The sequence below is a fragment of the Balaenoptera ricei genome, chromosome 2, assembly GCF_028023285.1.
Source record: "Balaenoptera ricei isolate mBalRic1 chromosome 2, mBalRic1.hap2, whole genome shotgun sequence".
NCBI lineage: Eukaryota > Metazoa > Chordata > Mammalia > Artiodactyla > Balaenopteridae > Balaenoptera > Balaenoptera ricei.
In genome coordinates, this window is record NC_082640.1 from 152,553,541 (window position 1) to 152,572,377 (window position 18,837).

Below are 18,837 nucleotides of genomic sequence, written 5' to 3' on the forward strand. Positions count from 1 at the left end.
TTCTGAAGTTTAAAACAATATATTTAAAGAGAAGTCTTTATTGAAGGCCATAAACATTTTTGCATGCCAGAGGGGAAATATTACCATTAAACTAGCTCTAGTTCAGTGATTTGGTAAATGAATAGATGGGTCCCAGAAGGATTCTTGGGGGGCAGTCATTAAGACCCCCATATCCATGAGCAACATCCTATATGTTTCTCCCTCAGGGTGCTCCTGACATTTGGGGCAGGATATCTTCATTTTAGAGGACTGTTTTGTGCATTGCAGGACATTTACATCTCTGGGAATAGATCTCTTCTCTTTGCCCAAAATACTTCAATGCACTTTCTAAAGAACTCATAGAGGTGGTACTCCTTCCTACATGGAGCACCAGAACAGGAGTCAGGAAACCAAAGGTAAGTCTTCTTTTCTCCAAGCCCCAGTTGTTCCCTCTGTACACAGAAGGGAGTGCCAGCTACTTCTGTCTTACCTGTGATTGTTCAGAACAAGAGAACAAGAGAGTGGTCAGAGGAAGAAGAATACAGGGGTGAAGTTTTCCAAAGGATATTTTTTTATAAAAGGTAAAATGACCCTTATACAAATATAAAATGAACATATATCATTATTAATGATGAAACTAGTAAGATGTTACAACTGTTCAGAGGAGGACTCCAAAAAGCACGCATATATAGACCATCAAGAATGCTGAAATATAACTGAATCACTTTACTGTACACTTGAAACTAACATAACATTGTAAATCGTCTATATTTCAATAAAAAGAAAAAATGAATGCTGAAATAAATACAGAAAGATACAAACTGGTCAATATCTACAGGGCAGCAATCAACTGCCTCTCTGCTGGACAGAGTTTGCATTTCTGTGGGCAAGAATCACTTGCATTACTTACTACCAGTATTCCACATCTTGACAGAGTTGTAAAATAGCTTTAGACAAAGAAAGATGAATCAGAAGGGTGGTATAAACAGGACACCCAGCAATCAATTTTGTCTATTTGCAAAGTCTTCCACAGTTTTTCCTGACAAGATGGTTAGATGTGATGGAGGTCCCTAAGTGGGAACTCTGTGTCCTGCCCCTACTCCCAACTAAGCCAAGGGTGGGGCAACATAAACACCAGAAGATTTGGGGACCTGGGGGGTCAACAGCATATATGCCAGGATTCCCTTTGGTTCTCTGGAAGGAGACAAGGTCCACCAACATTTTCTCATAGGCCATAGTTGGAGAGATGCCGAGATGGTATAGAAATGGCTTCATAGGATCTCTTTACACTTAGAATAAAACGTCAACTCCTTATCATAGCTTATCTGATCTGGTGACGCCCACCTCTCTCCTGCGACTCTCTCCAATCTCTCTTCCTTCTCTACACTCTAGATATGCTAGCCTCTTTCAGTCCACCGCAAAGGCCAAACTCATCCCTATTTTGGAGACTTTGTGCTTTTGTTTCTTCCTATCGAAAATCCATTCCTCCAAAATTTTGCATGGTTACTTCCTTCTCATCATTCTGTTCCAACTCAAATTCCATGCCTTAGAAAGACCTTCCCCACCTCTGGCTCCCTCCACAGTACCCCACATCGCCCCTTTTCATTTATTTTGTTTTCATGTCTATGACCTGGCTCCCCTTTCTAGAATATAATCTCTCAAGGCAGGACTCTCAGACTTGGGCACTGCCCTCTCAGTACCTGGGTTATGTTGATGCTCCATGAGTATTTTCACATCACCGAGGTGCTCAGGCAGCAGAGCTGAGGCAGCCTGTTGTTCTCTCTTGTGGCTAAGAGTAGCACAGGTGTGATACTTGGATCTGGCCTCTTAACTGGGACAAGATGCCCTTGATAGATTTAGTATGAAATGTAATCGCTGAGAACCAAGAAAGAAGGTGGACATTTTAGGAAATAACAGCTTGGCTAGGCACCTCCACAGCGCAGCTCCTGATGCCTCAAAATTATGTTAGCCCCCTAGGCATAGAGCCCATGCCAAGGAAAGTGGGGGAAGGAAATAACCCTGAAGTAACTGAGTTGATCCTGAATTGGTGAGATTGTGTTTTCTGATGCCATGTAGAATGGAACTCAAGACAGTTAAAGAGAAATTTTAAAATTATGTTTTGGACATCTGAGATGTATGACCTAAAATTATTTTACCTGCTGCATAAACAATTCTCTAGGCTAATCATCAAAATGTTGTTAGGTCATGAGTGTTGCATATTAATGTGAATAAAAGGCCACAAGTGTCAGAGGAGAAAGTTGACATTTTGCTTTCACTAACCTAGCCAGTTGTTCTCCGCCATCTTGAACTGAATATTCTGTGTCTTACCATGTTTATTTGCTTTGCCAATATAGAGAGGGCCATGGAGGGAAGGAGGTGGGTGATGGGGAGAAAAAAGGGTGTCCCTAATGATTACCAAAGGAACTCTGAGGACATCCACTCATGCTTTCAACACATATTATTTAAATGCTTGCCTGTGTCAAGCACTATTCCAGGTGCTTGAGACACAGCAGAGAACAAAATAGGCAATCAGCTCTGCCCTTGTGAATCTTATATTCTAGCAGAGGAAGAGGATAATAAGTGATAAGTAAATAATAAACAAGTAAATTACATTACAGGTTAGAAAGACATGAGTGCTTAGAAAAAGAAAAAAGCAGATCAGGATACAGAGGATCAGGAGTGGGAGGTGAAGGGCAGAGAAGGTAGAGGTATTAAATGATGTGGTCTGGAAAGACCTCATCTGAGTAAAGACTGAAGGAAGTGAGGAAGGTTCCCAAGCATCAGGTTGAGGGAATAACTAGATGGATGGCCTTGGGTTCTGGGGTGGTGCTGTATTTGTTTAAACACAAGGACAGGGAGAAGGCCAATGTGCCCAGAGCTGGTAAGTGTAGGGACAGTGGGGGGAGTGGAGTCAGGAAGTTAATAGGGGCTGGATTGTGAAGGATTTTATAGGCTTTCATTCTGAAAGAGATGGGGGATGTATTCATCTCCTGTGGCTGCAGTATAGCAAATTACCACAAACTTGATAACTGAAAACACCAGAAATTTATTTGCTCATGGTTCCAGGGATCAGAAGGAAAAATTCAGTTTGCCAGGCTGAAGTCAAGCCGTCAGCATAGCTGTGCTCCACAGAGCTCTAGGGGATCATGTGTTCCTTGCCTCTTCCAGCCCCAGGTGCTGCATCACTCCAATCTCTGCCTTGTGGCCACATTGCCTTCTCTTTTGTTTGTTGGCAAATCTCCTTCTGCCTCCCCTGAATCACACGTGTGATTGTATTTAGGGCCCACCCAAATAATCCAGGATGTTCTCTCCACCTCAAGATCCTTAATTATATCAAGAAAGGCCCACCTTTTTTGGCCATATAAGGCGACTCTCACAGGTTCCAGAGATGAGGACATGGATATTCTTTGGGGGACCACAGGGACCATTGTGGGGTTTTGAGCAAACCTAATCTGATTTACCTTTTACAGAGATGAAAGGATCCCTTTGGTAGTGGGGGACAGTATAGAAGCAGGAAGAATATAACAGCAGGGAGGCTATTAGAGTCCAGGTGGGATGATAGTGGCTTAGCTCAGGGTGTTAGCAGTGGAGATGGTAAGAAATGATCAGTTTGTGACTATATTTTGAAAGTAGAACCAAGAGAATCCACTAAAAAATTAGATATGGGGTGTAAAAGAAAGACAGGAGTCAAAGGTGACTTCAAAGTTTGGGGCCTGAGTAACTAGAAAAATGGAGTTGCCATTGACTGAGAAGGTTAGGGCTGGCAGAGGAGCAGGTTCGAAGGAGAAGAATGATAGTACATTTTGGACAAGTTAAGTTTGAGGTAGAGATGCCAAGCAGGCAGTTGTATATGCTAGTCTGGAGTTCAGGAGTGAGGTCGGGGTTGGAGATCTATAGATGGTATTTAAAGCCAAAAGACATGATGAGATCATCAAGGAAATGAAGTCAGAGAGAAAAGAGAAGAGGCTGGAGCCCCAGGGCATTCTAGCCCTGAAAAGGCAGGGAGAAGAGGATGAATCAGAAGAGACTGAGAAGGGTTCATTGAGACAGGAAGAAAATCAAGAGAGCATGAGGTCCTGGAAGCTTAGTGAAGAGAACATATCAAGGAGAGAAAGGGTTCACTCACGTCAAATGATGCTCATAGGTCAAGTAAAGTGAGGACTCTGGTTTTTCTTTGGATTTAGCCAATTGGAGGTCGTTTGTGATCTTGACAAGAAGAGTGTGACGGAGTGAGTTTAGGAGAGATGGGAGGAGAGGAATTGAAGACAGCTAGTACCTACATCTCTCCAAGGAATTTTGCGGCAGAGAAATGGGATGGTAGCTGGTGGGGGAAAGAAAAGTCAAGAAAAAGGTGAGGTTTTGTTTGTGTTTTTTACTTTTTAATTTTTATATGGGAGCAATAGCTGCATGGCTCTCTACTCACGGGAACGACTCAGTAGAGAGGGAACATTGATGATGTAGGAGAGAGAAAGATAGATTGCTAGAAGGGTGTCCTTGGAAAGACAAAAGGAGATAGATGGATATACATCTGAGCTAATGTACATAGAGGCAGAGTATGTGTGAGATGCTGGTGGGGGCAGATGCAGTAGTGGGGATCTGTGGAAATTCTCCTCTGATTACTTCACTTTCTCAGAGACATCATCTGTCGAGAGCAAGGATGGGGAAGGAGGTGTAGGGAGTTTGAGAGTCATTTAGGAGAATAAGGAGTGTATGGGGTGGGGGTGGCCTCGCTCCTAGTGGGTGGGCTCTGTATGGATCTTTGTTAATGGATTTGGGGTCTGGAGAACCCTAATATTACCAAATCCTGCAGCCACATCTTTGTTGAGGATGATGGAACATGAGGCCTTAGGGAAGGCACAGTTTTAGGCCATTAATTAGACTTGGTATGGCCTATTTTACAAGTCTTCTTCTTCTTTTTTTTTTTTTTTTTGACCTTTTTTGTTTGTTTGTTTGTTTTAATATTTATTATTTATTTACTTATTTGGCTGCACCGGGTCTTAGTTGCGGCATGTGGGATCTTTGTTGCCATGTGTGGGATCTTCATTGCAGCATGCAGTATCTTTTAGTTGCAGCATGCGGGATCTAGTTCCCTGACCAAGGATCAAACCTGGGCCCGCTGCATTGGGAGTGCGGAGACTTAACCACTGGACCATCAGGGAAGTCCCTACAAATCCTTTTTGCATGAAGCTTTAAAGTCTGGTGGGAAATATTGTGAAGAGAGCTTGGGGCTAGAATGGCATCTGGAGCCTTTAAACAAAGGGCTGCTCTGATCTCAGACGTTGGGGGTGTGGGCAGAAAAGGAGCAGCCCTAAAAAGAAATGAGGCCACAGACTCACCCGAGGTCAAAGAGAGCACATGCTGTGGCCTTCCTCGGCAGATGTCTTTGGGTATAGACCAGGATGGCTGCTTAGCCTCAAATGCCCTCTGACCCAGAGCTGGGGGCTTCCTTCTAAATCACCTGACAGAAAGGACCATGAACCGAAAGGGCCAAGCCAACTCTGGGAGCTCGAAAGGGCTGTGACCATTTAGGGGCTGGGATGAATATTCAGAGCCGTCGTCTCCCCCGCGGAGGACAGCACGAGCAGTGCAGTGGAACAGAGACAACGGCGGCGAGTCACGTGACTCACCTGGGTTGCGGCTGCCCCACAGCTGGGTCACTAGCCTTCTGACCAGAAGGGAATTAGCCCACCTCCCAGACCTCATCTCGTAACTTGCTCTTCAGAGAACAGACACTCTGCCAAGTGTCCTAGCCTCGTGCAAGTTGGCCAGCCCTATTGGGGGTTTGTCTAACCCTTCCCAGAACCGAGAGGAAATGGGGGAGACTGAAGAATGTGGATTAAGCACCTCCAGCTGCTGACATGCTGCTGACAGTGGCAGATAAAAACGGATGAGTGGCATGTGCTGAATGCAAGCTCCGATAGCGCTCTACTAGACTGTATTCAGACGGCTGGTGTTCAGGGTACTTGAAATTACTTATTTAGATCCATCAGCCCTGTTTGGGAAGCCTGACTAGTGTCAGCAGACACATGTGAGAAGCCACAGAGCAGATGTGTCAGGGCTCACACTTGCCCAGCCCGTGCACTGCCTCCCCGCCCCAGGCAGTTCTGAACGTACTTCCGCCTCCTCTTCCTAATTGTGGAAGAGTGAAAGGGGCCTGGGTCTTAGTGATTCAGGCAACTCTTGGACTATCCAAGGTTTGTGTGCTATTAATTCCTGTACCTCCCAAGTGAGGAAAATATATAATTCTTTATGAGTATCTAAAATGGAGCAAAGGACGGTAGCAACCTCATGTAACAGGGCCTCACTGAGTAGGGGAAGTAGTCGTGACGCTGGGAGTGGGCCACTAGCCCTCGGATCTTGGGCAGGACCTGTTACCTCTCTGAGCCTCATGTTCTCATGTGTAAAATAAGAGAATTCGATCAGACTAAATCAGTGCCTTTTCTTTTTTCTTTTCCTTTCCTTTCTTTTCTTTTCTCTTCTATTCCCCTTCCTTCCTTCCTTTTTCCTTCCTTCCTTTCAATATGGAACTATTTTCTCAAGAAAAGAAAATAATTTCACTGGCCTTACACTTTTCCTTGTTTCTTGTTCCTAGCTTTTTAGGGTGAAATTATCATTCACATAGTAATTTATGGATAATCTGTGGTATAGTCCAGGGTTCGGTGAACTTTTCCTGTAAAGGGCCAGATAATTTAGACTTTGTGGGCCATTTGGTCAAGTGAAAAAGCAGCAATAGACAATAGGTAAACCAATGGGCATGACTGTGCTCCAATAAAACTTCATTTACAAAACAGGTAGCAGGCCAGATTTGGCCCATGGGCTGTAGTTTGCCCACCCCTGGGATAGCTCTGTCAGCAATCTCTTCCACTCTTGAGCCCTGTATGAGAACTCTAAAGTTAAACTGAGTGAGGGAAAAACTGAGACAAAGGACCTGGATCACTTCATTTCCCTACCCCTAACCCCAAAAGCATTTGCCTCACATCCCAGCCTAATAACAGAAGTTCACAAATATATTCTCTATAGAGAATATTTTCTATCTAGAAATAAATTACTGTACATTCATGAAGGGAAAAGAGAAGAAAGACCAAACACCAAATTGTTGTTGACTCACCTGGTGAACAAATTGGCAACCATTCACCTCTGTCCCATAGGGCCAATGGTGAGTCCAGAGCTGGGTCCTGGAATCTAAAGGGTCCTGCCATCCTCTCCCACCACCGCAGAAGCCCACACAATGCCCCCGTCTGCTTGCATAGTACTTATTGTATAATAGCTTCCAAAAAGTCCCCATGTCAGGTTGTTAATTATATAATGAATCTGCCTATGTAAGGGTAGAAATTCTAATAAAACCCTCATGTGTACAATATTTTACAGTAACAGGGAACACATACAGGGCTATTTGGTCAGTCCTCTTCTTCTGAGTACTATTCCTCCCCACTTCTAGGAATCACTTCCTGTGTGATAGGAGCTCAAGGAGGGCCCAAAGCCACCCCTTTCCTGCCTCAGGACATTTGCACATGGGCCCCAAACATTTGCTGTTTCCTGGACCTAGATCTCTCTTCCTCCAGCTCTTTCCCTTATTCATTCCTATTTATCTCTCAGATCTCAGTTTACATATCATTTCCTAAGAGGTACCTTCCTGCGCCCTCCAATGTAAATTAGTCCCCTCTATTATCCTCCCTTAGTAGTCTATCTTTCTCCTTCATCATATTTATTATGTGTTGTTATATTTTTATTTGTTGTCTTTTGGTTTAATGTCTGTCTTCCCCAGAAGAATTTAGGGGAAGAACATGAAGACCATATCTATTTTGTACAACACTGTATCCCCAACATCACAAACTGTGCAGTGAGTTGGCACTTAGTTAACATTCGTTGAATGAACGGCCGTCATTTGTTGCTATTGGTAAAAGAAAGGGCTGACGTCTTTGCAGTGGGTCAGAGTCCAAGCACACTCTCCACTCTGCAACTTGGACTGAGGTTCTGCTATGGACTGAATGTTTGTGTTCCTTCAAAATTCATTTGTTGAAATCCTAACCCCAAAGGCAATAGTATGAGGAGGTGGGCCTTTGGGAAATGATTAGGTCATGAGAGTGGAGCCCTCATGAATGGGATTTGTGCCCTCATAAAGGAAACTCCAGAGATCCCCCTCACTCCTTACTGCCTGGTGAGGACACAGTGAGAAGACGTCAGTCTGCAACCCAGAAGAGGGCCCTCACCAGAATCCAACCGAGCAGGCACTCTGATCTCCAACTTCCAGCCTCCAGAACTGTGAGAAATGAACTTTGTTGTTATATAAGCTACCTTGTTTGTGGTATTTTGTTATAGCAGCCCGAGCTGACTAAGACAAGTTTTTAGTAACTACAGAGAGGACTACTCACAGGATATAAGTGATAATACACTGGGCACTGCACTTACAAGGAAAAAAAAGAGGTGGGAAGGGGGAAGCAGGATGAAAAGTCCATAGAGTACAACGTCCTGATTTCCAAAGTGTTAAAGGAAGCTTTAAAACCAGCCAGTGTGGGCTTGGGCTACGTCTTTCATCTCATGAAGGTTTCCTTCTCCCTTAAGGAGAACTACCTACACCTTGACACTTCCCAAATTTACGGTAACCCTACTGCTGTCTCCACTCCACACCCACACCCCAACACACCCAGTTACTTGGTCTGCACGTGACTATGACCAAATAAAGTCCCTTCCCTGAGACACCCAATGCAAACCGAGAGATTCAGTCTCTCCCACACGTAAATTGGGTGACCATGATCTGTGGATCAGAAAAGCAGAAAAGATTTGTCTGCAGATAAAGAAGAATCAAACAGATGTGAAGGGAGGGTCTGAGGGGAGGTGGAGAGAGCGTTAATGGTTCCAGACCTTGATCATAGCCCCTTTATGAAGTCCAGCTGCAAACTCACCCTCAGGTGATTTGAGAAATCTACCTTTTTGATTAGGCAAGTTACCTACTGAAAAATGAACTCTAGGTAAATATAGTGATTTCACATACTCGATTCTGTTTAACCCTCATAACAGTGCAGTGGGGGAAGTACTGTTATCCCCATTTTACAGATTTTTTTGGCTATAAGAAATTATCCTTCATTGAATGCTAGTGAGACTTGAATTCTAGGCTTAAGTCTACCATGATTGCATCGTCTGAAGCAAATGAACTTCTTTCAACCTTTCTCAAGAAGCAATTTTAGACTGATGGAAAGGGTCAAGAATCCTGCTTGTAATTTATGAAACCAATGATCGTGACCTAGAAGATTTTGAATGGACAGGAAGTTGTCAATAAGCTTGGCCTCAGTCCCCTCATTTCAAAGTGCATGAATTGGATTATACGGTATCCAAGATGCCTTCTAGGTCTAACACTCAACAGATTATTTTCTGGCTTCAATTACCAAGAGGTTTACTCTCAATTATGAAAGAGCTGGAAATGGCTAATAAATTTGGTGGGATATTTGGACAACACAGTTATAGACCCACTTGTATCTGCAATAATTCTTTCTGGCTCTGAAAAACCTTTGAAAATTTTCCCTTTTATTATGACTACATGGGTCATTACTTGGCAAAGAAATTCCCCCTAATACTGATCTATGAACACAAAGAATGATGTGCCAGGATAAAAGGATATAAAAATAAAATCTATTAAATTATTGACAATAAAAGTTGGGGCTGAATTTTCCTGAAAATGAACCAACAAAAGCTACCAGCAAAACTGGATGAGCTGAGAAAATACAAGCTTAATTGACTTACCCTGAATAAGTGGTTTTCAAATGAATCTTTCCCAGTTCTGGGCATCCAAGGCTTTCTTGAAATTGTTTAATAGAGAAAATTGATCCCCACATTTCCTTGATTTGGGAGAGCTCACTGAGAGCTTTGACCTTGATTGCCATCTTCACCATGCTGTTCAGACACCCCATCTTCACACATTAACATTCCTCGAATGAATGAAATTCCAGAAAACCAAGATAATATAACCTCACTGCATTAATGGGGAAACACATAAACAGAGCCTACTAGCCTGGATCTCACTGAGTTTCTAAAATGAAAACCCATTAAAGGATGGGTTGATTGTCTACCAATGCTAGGCAAGCACTTTCCAAAACTGTCACAAAATTTGTAATCAAGTGAAATTAGGAAACTACTTATGTTTTTCAAATATTCAAGATGGAGAAAAACCAGATCTATTCATAGAATAATCCCTAGCAAATATCAGGTGTCCAATAAGTGATTCTTAATGAGTAAATTAGCTTTACATTTTTATACAGCTATCAAAGTTTTTAAGTGCATACACATAATATGTTTACATTTCATTACACATAAAAAGACAAAATATTTTATTTTGTATTATTTGTCTGTTAATTCTTCACCTCAGTTTGAATGTACACACCTGCTCAGCCATTCCAAAGTATATTCTTCCATATTGCTTTTTGAGTCTCATCTTCTGACCTTTAATGACCTCATCACCTGAAGCTCGAATGAGAATGGGGGAAACTCCATTCCTGGACCACTTAAGAGGAGTCCTGGGGGCTTCCCTGGTGGCGCAGTGGTTGACAATCTGCCTGCTGATGCAGGGGACACGGGTTCGAGCCCTGGTCTGGGAGGATCCCACATGCCGTGGAGCAACTGGGCCCATGAACCACAACTGCTGAGCCTGTGCGTCTGGAGCCTGTGCTCCGCAACAAGAGAGGCCGCGATAGTGAGAGGCCCGCGCACCGCGATGAAGAGTGGCCCCCACTTGCCGCAGCTAGATAAAGCCCTAGCACAGAAACGAAGACCCAACATAGCAATCAATCAATCAATCAATCTTTAAAAAAAAAAAAAAAAAAAAAAGAAGAGTCCTTTTCCTGTCAAGGCAACTAAATATTATTTTGCTCCCCTTGCCACACGGATATATATAGATAGATACAGATATAGAGACATAGAGATATAGATGTAGCTATAGGTAAATAGATATAAGCAGAAATAGAGATATATATTTCATTTTTACTTGACTTTGTCCTGAGCAGTAAAAATCCTGAATTTACCTCTTCCTGCTCCAAGCAGGTGATGCAGTGGTGTCCTTAACCTGTAACAGAACCCTTCATCTTCATTAGATCGCCAGGTCACTGGCCTTCATTAGCCTGCTGCAGCCTCTCATTTGATTTGCATTGCAGGTTCCCTATTTAGGTAATGATTCTAATTTTGAAAGTCTCCAGAGGTTACGGCAAAGAAGCTGGGCCAGAAAGAAAGATGGACGGAAAGGAGAGAAGCGGTGCTGCCTCCCCTCACCCCTGCCCCGCCCTGCATCCTCTAGAGAGAGACAGGTTGCAGGCTGGTTGGCATCATGGAGCTTGGGGACCTGAGACTTGTTCTATACTGTCTTTTCTTCGGTAAATGAGCATTCATAGTTAATGCCTCAGAAAGCTTGACAAAAGGAAACCAAAACTTTAGTCTGAAACCATCAAAGGCATTTAAAAGGCACCAGCTCCTCTTGTGCCCCGCTCTCTTTTATATACAATACAACTGCCACAGCAGCTTGCCCCCTCCCTTCTTGCCTCAGAGCCTTTGCACATGGTGCTCTTTGAGCCTGGATCTCTCTTCCCTGATAAATTCCTACTTATCTTTTGGGTCTCGGTTTATATATCATTTCCTAAGAAATACCTCTCGTGGCCCCCTGATCTAAATCAGTTCCCTCTTTTATTCTCTTTTTTAGTATCCTAGTAGCCTCCTTTACCACACTTATCATAAGTGACACTATATATTTACTTGTTGTCTTTTGGTTTAACATCTATCTTCCCCAGAGGAACTTAGGGGGATACTGTGGACTGAATGTTTGTGTCCCCTCTCAAATTCTTATGTTGAAGCCCGAATCCCCAATGTGATGGCATTTGGAAGTGGGATCTTTGGGAGGTAATTAGTTTTGGGTGAGGTCATGGGGATGGAGCCCTATATCCATGATGGAATAGGGACACCATGATGGAATTGGTGTCCCTATAAGGAATGAAGAGACCAGGGCTTTCCCTCTGCTGCATAAGGACACAGAGAAAAGGTAGTTGTATGCAGGTCAGGAAGAGGGTCCTCACCAGAACCTGACCACGCCAGCACACTGATCTTGGACTTCCAGCCTCCAGAACTGTGAGAAATAAATGTTTGCCGTTAGTCTATGGGGCCGTATCTGTTTTGTACAGCATGGTAACCCCAGCATCTCACATCGTGCAGTGAATTGGCACTTAATTCATGGTTGCTGAATGAATGACCAATTGTTTGCTGCTGTTGATAAAAGAAAGGGCTACGTCTTTCCAGCGGGCCAGAGTCTGAGCACACTCTCCGCCCTGCAGCCTGGGCTGAGGGTCTTACTAACAGCAGGACTGCTCACAGGGTGTAAGTGATACACTCTGGTCTCTGCCACCAGCATTAACAAGAAAAAGAGAGTTGGGAGAGGGAAGCTCAATGAAAAGTCAACAGAATACAAAGTCCTTGTTCCCAAAGTGTTAAACAAGAAGTTAGAACTCCAAGCCAGTGTGGGCTTGTGCTGCGTCTTTCATCTCATGGGGGTTTTCTTCTCCCCTGAGGAGAACTACGTACTCCTGACACTCCCCAAACTAGGACTACTCCAAAGCCCCGCTGGCTTTGGCAAGTTTATGATTTATAGTTTGCTCCTTCAAGCAGGCAGCACCCAGACACTTGTCTGAACCAGGGGTGCTTTTGCAGTCAGTAAGGTCAACTATTTGTTTTCATTTCCTATGGATACTGTAACAAAGTACCCCAAATTAAATATAAATTTATTACCTTACACGTCTGGAGGTCAGACATCTAAAATGAGTCTCACCGAGCTAAAAGCAAAGTGTTGGCAGAGCTGTATTTCTTTCTGGAACCTCTAGGGGCGAATCCCTTTCCTTGACTTTTCCCCTTTTTAGAGGCTGTCTGCGTCCCTGGGTTCATGCCTCCTTCCTCCATCTTCAAAGCCAGCAACATTGCATCTCTCGGCCCATTCTTCCACGATCACCTATCCTTCTCATGCTCTTCTTCCGTTTCCCCCTTTTACTTTTAAGGACCCTTGTGATCATATTGGACCCACCCATATAACCCAGGATAATCTCCCTATTGCAGGTCCTTAAATTAATCACATCTGTAAAGTCACTTTTACCACGTAAAGTAAAATCATCATAAGTTCTGAGGATTAGAAGGTGGACATCTTTGGAAAGATTCTCCCTACCATACTGGTAAATTATTCCCAGTCTCAAGAAACAGATAAAGAGTTTGTAGCTCCACCCTGCCAGTTCCTTTGAAGAGGCAGGGAATATAATAAGAAAGAACTGAGGATTGGAACACTGATTAAAAAACAAAAGGATCACGGTGATGGTTGACCAGGGCTCCCTGACCTGTACAGGACTCTGCTGTGGGGGTGATGGCCAGTCCTGGTGTCTGAGTGATTCCCTGGGCCCAGCACAGGGACCAACTTTCCAGAGCCCTGAAGACAAGGGGTAACACCCCAAAATATGGACTCATTTTCCACTCTACCTTCATTGGCCGAGCAGCTGCCAAGAACAAAGGCCGCATCTCCCGATACCTGGCAAACAAATGCAGTATTGCCTCACGAATTGATTGCTTCTCTGAGGTACCTACCAGTGTATTTGGGGAGAAGCTTCGAGAACAAGTTGAGGAGCGGCTGTCCTTCTATGAGACTGGAGAGATTCCACGAAAGAATCTGGATGTCATGAAGGAGGCAATGGTTCAGGCAGAGGAAGCGGCTGCTGAGATTACTAGGAAGCTGGAGAAACAGGAGAAGAAACGCTTGAAGAAGGAAAAGAAAAGGCTGGCTGCGATTGCCCTGGCGTCTTCAGAAAACAGCAGTAGTACCCCGGAGGAATGTGAGGAGACAAGTGAAAGACCCAAAAAGAAGAAAAAGCAAAAGCCCCAGGAGGCTCCTCAGGAGAATGGAATGGAAGACCCATCTGTCTCCTCCAAACCGAAAAAAAAGAAATCTTTTTCCAAGGAGGAGCTGGTCAGTAGTGATCTTGAAGAGACAGCTGGCAGTGGAAGTCTTCCCAAGAGGAAGAAATCTTTCCCCAAAGTGGAACCAGATAGTGACCCTGAAGAGTCAGGAAACAAGAGGGTCCCCAAGAAAAAGAGGAAATTCTCTTCCAAGGAGGAGCCTCTCAGCAGAGGACCTGAAGAGGCTGCTGCCAGCAAGAGCAGCAGCTCCAAGAAAAAGAAAAAGCTCCGAAAGCTGTCCCAGGAAAATTAGAATGGACATTTCCCTAGTAGGGCATAACTTACAGAGGTATTTCCCAACCCATCCCCTATAGCCCAATAAAAATAAAAACAAAACAAAACAAAAACAAAAACAAAAGGAGTGGCAGAATCCTAATGGCAATGAATCCCATTCTCCAACATGTCAGCCACCACAGTCAATAAAAGCCACCTGTGAAAACACTTCAGGCCCTGAGAAAGCTATGTTAAATACCAGATTGGAGTAATGTGAAGTCTCTGATATTTGTTAACAACAAATTTGGGGTACTCAGAGGTACATTTCAAAGCCATTTTTATCAGGAATTGTTTCAGCTGCAAATAACAGAATAACCACGTACCAGTGGCTTAAGCAACAAAGACATTTAATTATTTCATGTAACAGAAAGCTTAGAGGTAGGTGGGTCCAACATGGGGGCAGCAACTGAGGGTCAGCAAGTACCTAGGGTCTGTCCATCTTTCTGCTCTGCCTTTCTTAGTAGATCAGTAATGTCTCCCCTCATGGTGGTAAGATGGCTGCCACATTCCAAGAATCATGTCTTCCCAAAATGCCATCCCAAGCACAAAGGGCAAGCATGTGGAGGAGGACTGTTTCTCTTCTTGCTACTCTCTCTTTTATCAGACAGGAAACATTTCCCAGGACTTCACTGGCCACTCAGGGTACTGGTATTCCCTGGCAAAGAGAAATGGGATTCTATGATTAGCATAGATCAATCAGAAGTTGTCCTCTGTGTGTGTGTGTGTGTGTGTGTGTGTGTGTGAACATTGACACTCCAAGTAGAGTTGGGGCTCTGCTAAAAGAGAAGAAGCGGAATGGCTATTGGGTAGGCAATCAACAGTGTCTGCCATATAAACATTAAGTGTTATCTATTTTTTTAAATAGATCTTTACTGGAGTATAACTGCTTCACAATACTGTGTTAGTTTCTGTTGTACAACAAAGTGAATCAGCCATATGCATACATATGTCCCCATATCCCCTCCCTCTTGAGCCTCCCTCCCATACTCCTTATCCCACCTCTCTAGGTCATCACAAAGCACTGAGCTGATCTCCCTGTGCTATGCTGCTGCTTCCCACTAGCTATTTTACATTCAGTAGTGTATATATGTCGATGTTACTCTCACTTCGCCCCAGCTTCCCCCTCCCACCCCATGTCCTCAAGTCCATTCTCTATGTCTACATCTTTATTCCTGCCCTGCAGGAATGGTTCATCGGTACAATTTTTTTTCAGATTCCATATATATGTGTTAGCATATGGTATTTGTTTTTCTCTTTCTGACTTACTTCACTCTGTATGACAGACTCTAGGTTCATCCACCTCACTACAAATAACTCAATTTCGTTTCTTTTTATGGCTGAGTAATATTCCATTGTATATATGTGCCACATCTTCTTTATCCATTCATCTGTCGATGGACATTTAGGTTGGTTCCATGTCCGGGCTATTGTAAATAGTGCTGCAGTGAAAATTGTGGTACATGTCTCTTATTGAATTATGGTTTTCTCAGGGTATATGCCCAGTAGTGGGGTTGCTGGGTCATATGGTAGTTCTATTTTTAGTTTTTTAAGGAACCTCCATATTGTTTTCCACAGTGGTTGTATTTTTAACATGCTAATGTATAAATAGATAGATCTCCATTCAAAATATGGCAAGCTTTATGCTCAGATCTGAGATATTTATCAGACTAATCCTCTCATCAACTGGATCAGAACAATTTTTGTTCAAATATACAGAGTTATTCTAAATTTATCTGATTTTATGTTAAAAGAGGGGCATTAAACTTTGTATTCATGGACAAATTCCCATGGAGTAATCATCCATTAAAAAGTTATTTATTGAGTACCTACCATATCCCTGGCACAGTGGCTAAGCACCAGGACTAAGATATAGTTCCTCTTCTCGGGTGATTATAATTAGGATGGTTAAGTGTTATTACAGGTACAAGTACATGAGACCAGGGAATGTGTCTAGGGAGAGCCCTATCTTGGCGTTAGGGAGAGTTTTGGAAGATGTGACATTTAAAGAGATCTGAAGGACAAATGGAGTAGTCAGATGATGCATGGGATGCGGACTAGGCTATGGGCTGAGAAGAGGATGAGGGAGTGCTCCAGGCAGAGGAACCAGCTGTGCAAAGACTTGGAGGTAAGAGCACTCAGGAAAATTTTGAAAATAAATATAATTCACTATGGCAGGAGCAGAGTGTGATTGGTGGTGTGAGAAGAGAGATAGGCTGGGGTCACATCATGAATTTAGACTCTATCTCAAGGACAATGGGGAGTAACATAATCAGATTTGCATGTTAGAAATCCAGGTACCAGGTGGAAAATGGATTAGAGAGGATCAGTGGTAGTTTGCATTATTGGCCCCAGGGCTTACTTCCTCCTGCATCCACACCCTTGCCATGGCCTCCCAGTGAACTGAGTGTGCTTCTCCACCTCTTGACTTTGGGCCAAGCCATATGATCTGTTTTGACCAGTAGCACGTGGTAGAAGTAACCATGTGCCATTTCTAAGCCTAGGCATTAAGAAGCCTTGGGTGTTTCCACTTGCCCTCTTGTACCTCTGTCTTTGCCCAGGCCCATGGGGCCCAGGAGGAAGATGGGAGACAAATGGAGCAGAGCCAACCCAGCTGCTGCGGCCTGAAGCACAGCCAGCCCAGCTGCCCCACAAACTCATGAGAGAAATAACTGTCTTTGTTTTTATGAGATGTTGAAGTTTTCAGTATGCAGTATTATTGTGACTATTGCTGAGAGAGTCACACTAGAAGCAGAGTGATGTATTAGGAGACTATTGTAGCTGTCAGGTGAAGGCTATGGTCACCGGAACCAAGATGATGAGGGAGGAGATGGAGAAGAACAGAGAGATTCAAAAGAGACTTAGAAAACAGAATGCCATGACACAGTAGCTTAGAGAGAGGAATTAGTTTAGAATGTCTCCTGTGGTTCTTCCTTGGGTAACTATTCACTGAGATGGGAATATAGGGGGAAGATGATGTGCTTAGTTACACTGAATGTGAGGCACCTGTGAGATGTCCAAGGGGAGTGGTCCAGTAAACATGGGGTCTAGAACTTGAGTGAGGTCTCAGCTGGGCCATAATGCACACATACGTGGGTCTGGATAGGGACCCTCGGGGGAGAGTATAGAGCAAGAAGAATGTGAAGGGTAGAACTTCGAAGAGGCCAGCATTCGAGGACAAATGAACAAGAGTCCTCAGAGAAGAGCAGCCAAGAGAAGGAGAAACATCCAGGGAGGGTAGTGTCCTGGGAGCAAAGAATGAGAGGGCTCTACAAAGGAGGGTGTGGTCAATTGCGCAGAAAACTGTTGTGGAAAGAGGCAAAGAGTTTATAAGGAACCATAAAGATTTACCTAATTTACAAACAAAGAAAGGAAAGAGATTTTTGCCCAAGAAATTTCAGACAGTCCCACAGTAGATGAGTCAATAAAGCCCTAACCACAAGAACAGATGCTGAGACTCACTGAGATGTTCAGAAAACGAGCAAAAGCACGATCCAGGGCCTTTTGAGTCGTTGTTTTTCCCGGTCCCTCTGGGTGAGTGGGTGCCTTTGAGCAGAACCTTGCCTTACCTGCAGCAGATTACTGTGTCATCCAGGCCACTCCACCCACAGGCCCTGGCAACCCTGATAAGTCCGTGAGAAGCAGCGTCTGTCAGTGCCAGGGCCGGCCAAGCCCCTCTGACTCATTTCCCATTGACCCAGGTGAATTTTCTGAGTTCCCTGGAGGCCTCTTATGGATCCAGCCTGGCTTCTGCTGGGATCCAGGATGGCTCCTGCTTTCAACAGCACAGCCGGCTCTCTTCCCTTGTGTTCTGAGTTCCGTAGACCAGCTGCTGGCTGAAATATCGATACCCCTTCCACGGTGTTCCAGGAGAGGCGCTGGAGAGGGCGTGAGACGTGAGTCTGTAGAGGAATGGGATGCTAGCACAAACGCACGCGGCCACCCAGCCCAGCACAGGACTTGTAAGCTCTAGAGGAGCAATTACCACATTTACGGCCTCGGCGATTGCTCAGGTTGGGGAATGCCAGCTACTTGAAGTTTGTTTTCCTGTTCAATTGAAACTGACATTTCCCCAAGACTGGATTACTTTGAAATCCAAAAATTGCAGCTCAGATAGTTCATAAATTTATTTCTGTTCCACCTTGTAGCAGTTATTACAAAGACTGATCAGCCGAAGAATATGGGCTTTCTGCTTTTTATTTCCTGTTTTATTGCAGTCACCTTTTAAGATAGGGTGGTGTGGTTAGCGGGGTGCAGGTGGCTCACAGGCAGCGGGAAAGGGTGGAACTGAGTAGAGAGAGGCGTCCTCTCACTCTCATGGACTCCATCTGCTGCCGACTCTACCCAGCCCCCTGGAGGAAGGGTCTGGAGAAAGATATCAAGTGTTTTGGGAGGAAGGTGCAGAAGGGGATGAGTTAGGAGGTACCAGAAACCCCCCCACCATGCTGGAGGTAAACCCAGAAGAATTCGAGTGGGGCAGCCATTCTCTCCTCCTCCGCCCCCTGCAGCCACGTTTGGGGCAGGTATAGAGAGGGTCTTTGGTCAGAGGGAAGAGATTATAACCCCAGACTTCTGGAGAGGCCTTCTGGGACTTCAGGTGACTGACAGTCATCAGTCCTTGTGTGA

General features: G+C 44.2%; 1 protein-coding gene and 1 non-coding gene across 2 annotated transcripts; both read left to right on the top strand.

Moving 5' to 3' along the window:
• Positions 1-13,295: 13,295 nt before the first annotated feature.
• LOC132361460 (small nucleolar RNA SNORD86) lies at positions 13,296-13,381 on the top strand. The gene has a single exon (XR_009501748.1). It is a non-coding gene; the product is annotated as a small nucleolar RNA SNORD86 (small nucleolar RNA).
• A 34-nt stretch (positions 13,382-13,415) lies between these two features.
• On the top strand, positions 13,416-14,194 carry LOC132360672 (nucleolar protein 56-like). The gene has a single exon (XM_059915754.1). The coding sequence runs from the start codon at positions 13,664-13,666 to the stop codon at positions 14,192-14,194; it is 531 nt and encodes a 176-aa protein (XP_059771737.1). The 5' UTR covers positions 13,416-13,663.
• Positions 14,195-18,837: the final 4,643 nt, after the last annotated feature.

Coding starts and splice junctions, on each gene's coding strand:
- LOC132360672 (XM_059915754.1), top strand. CDS start 13,664: ATGAAGGAGGCAATGGTTCAGGCAGAGGAAGCGGCTGCTGAGATTACT.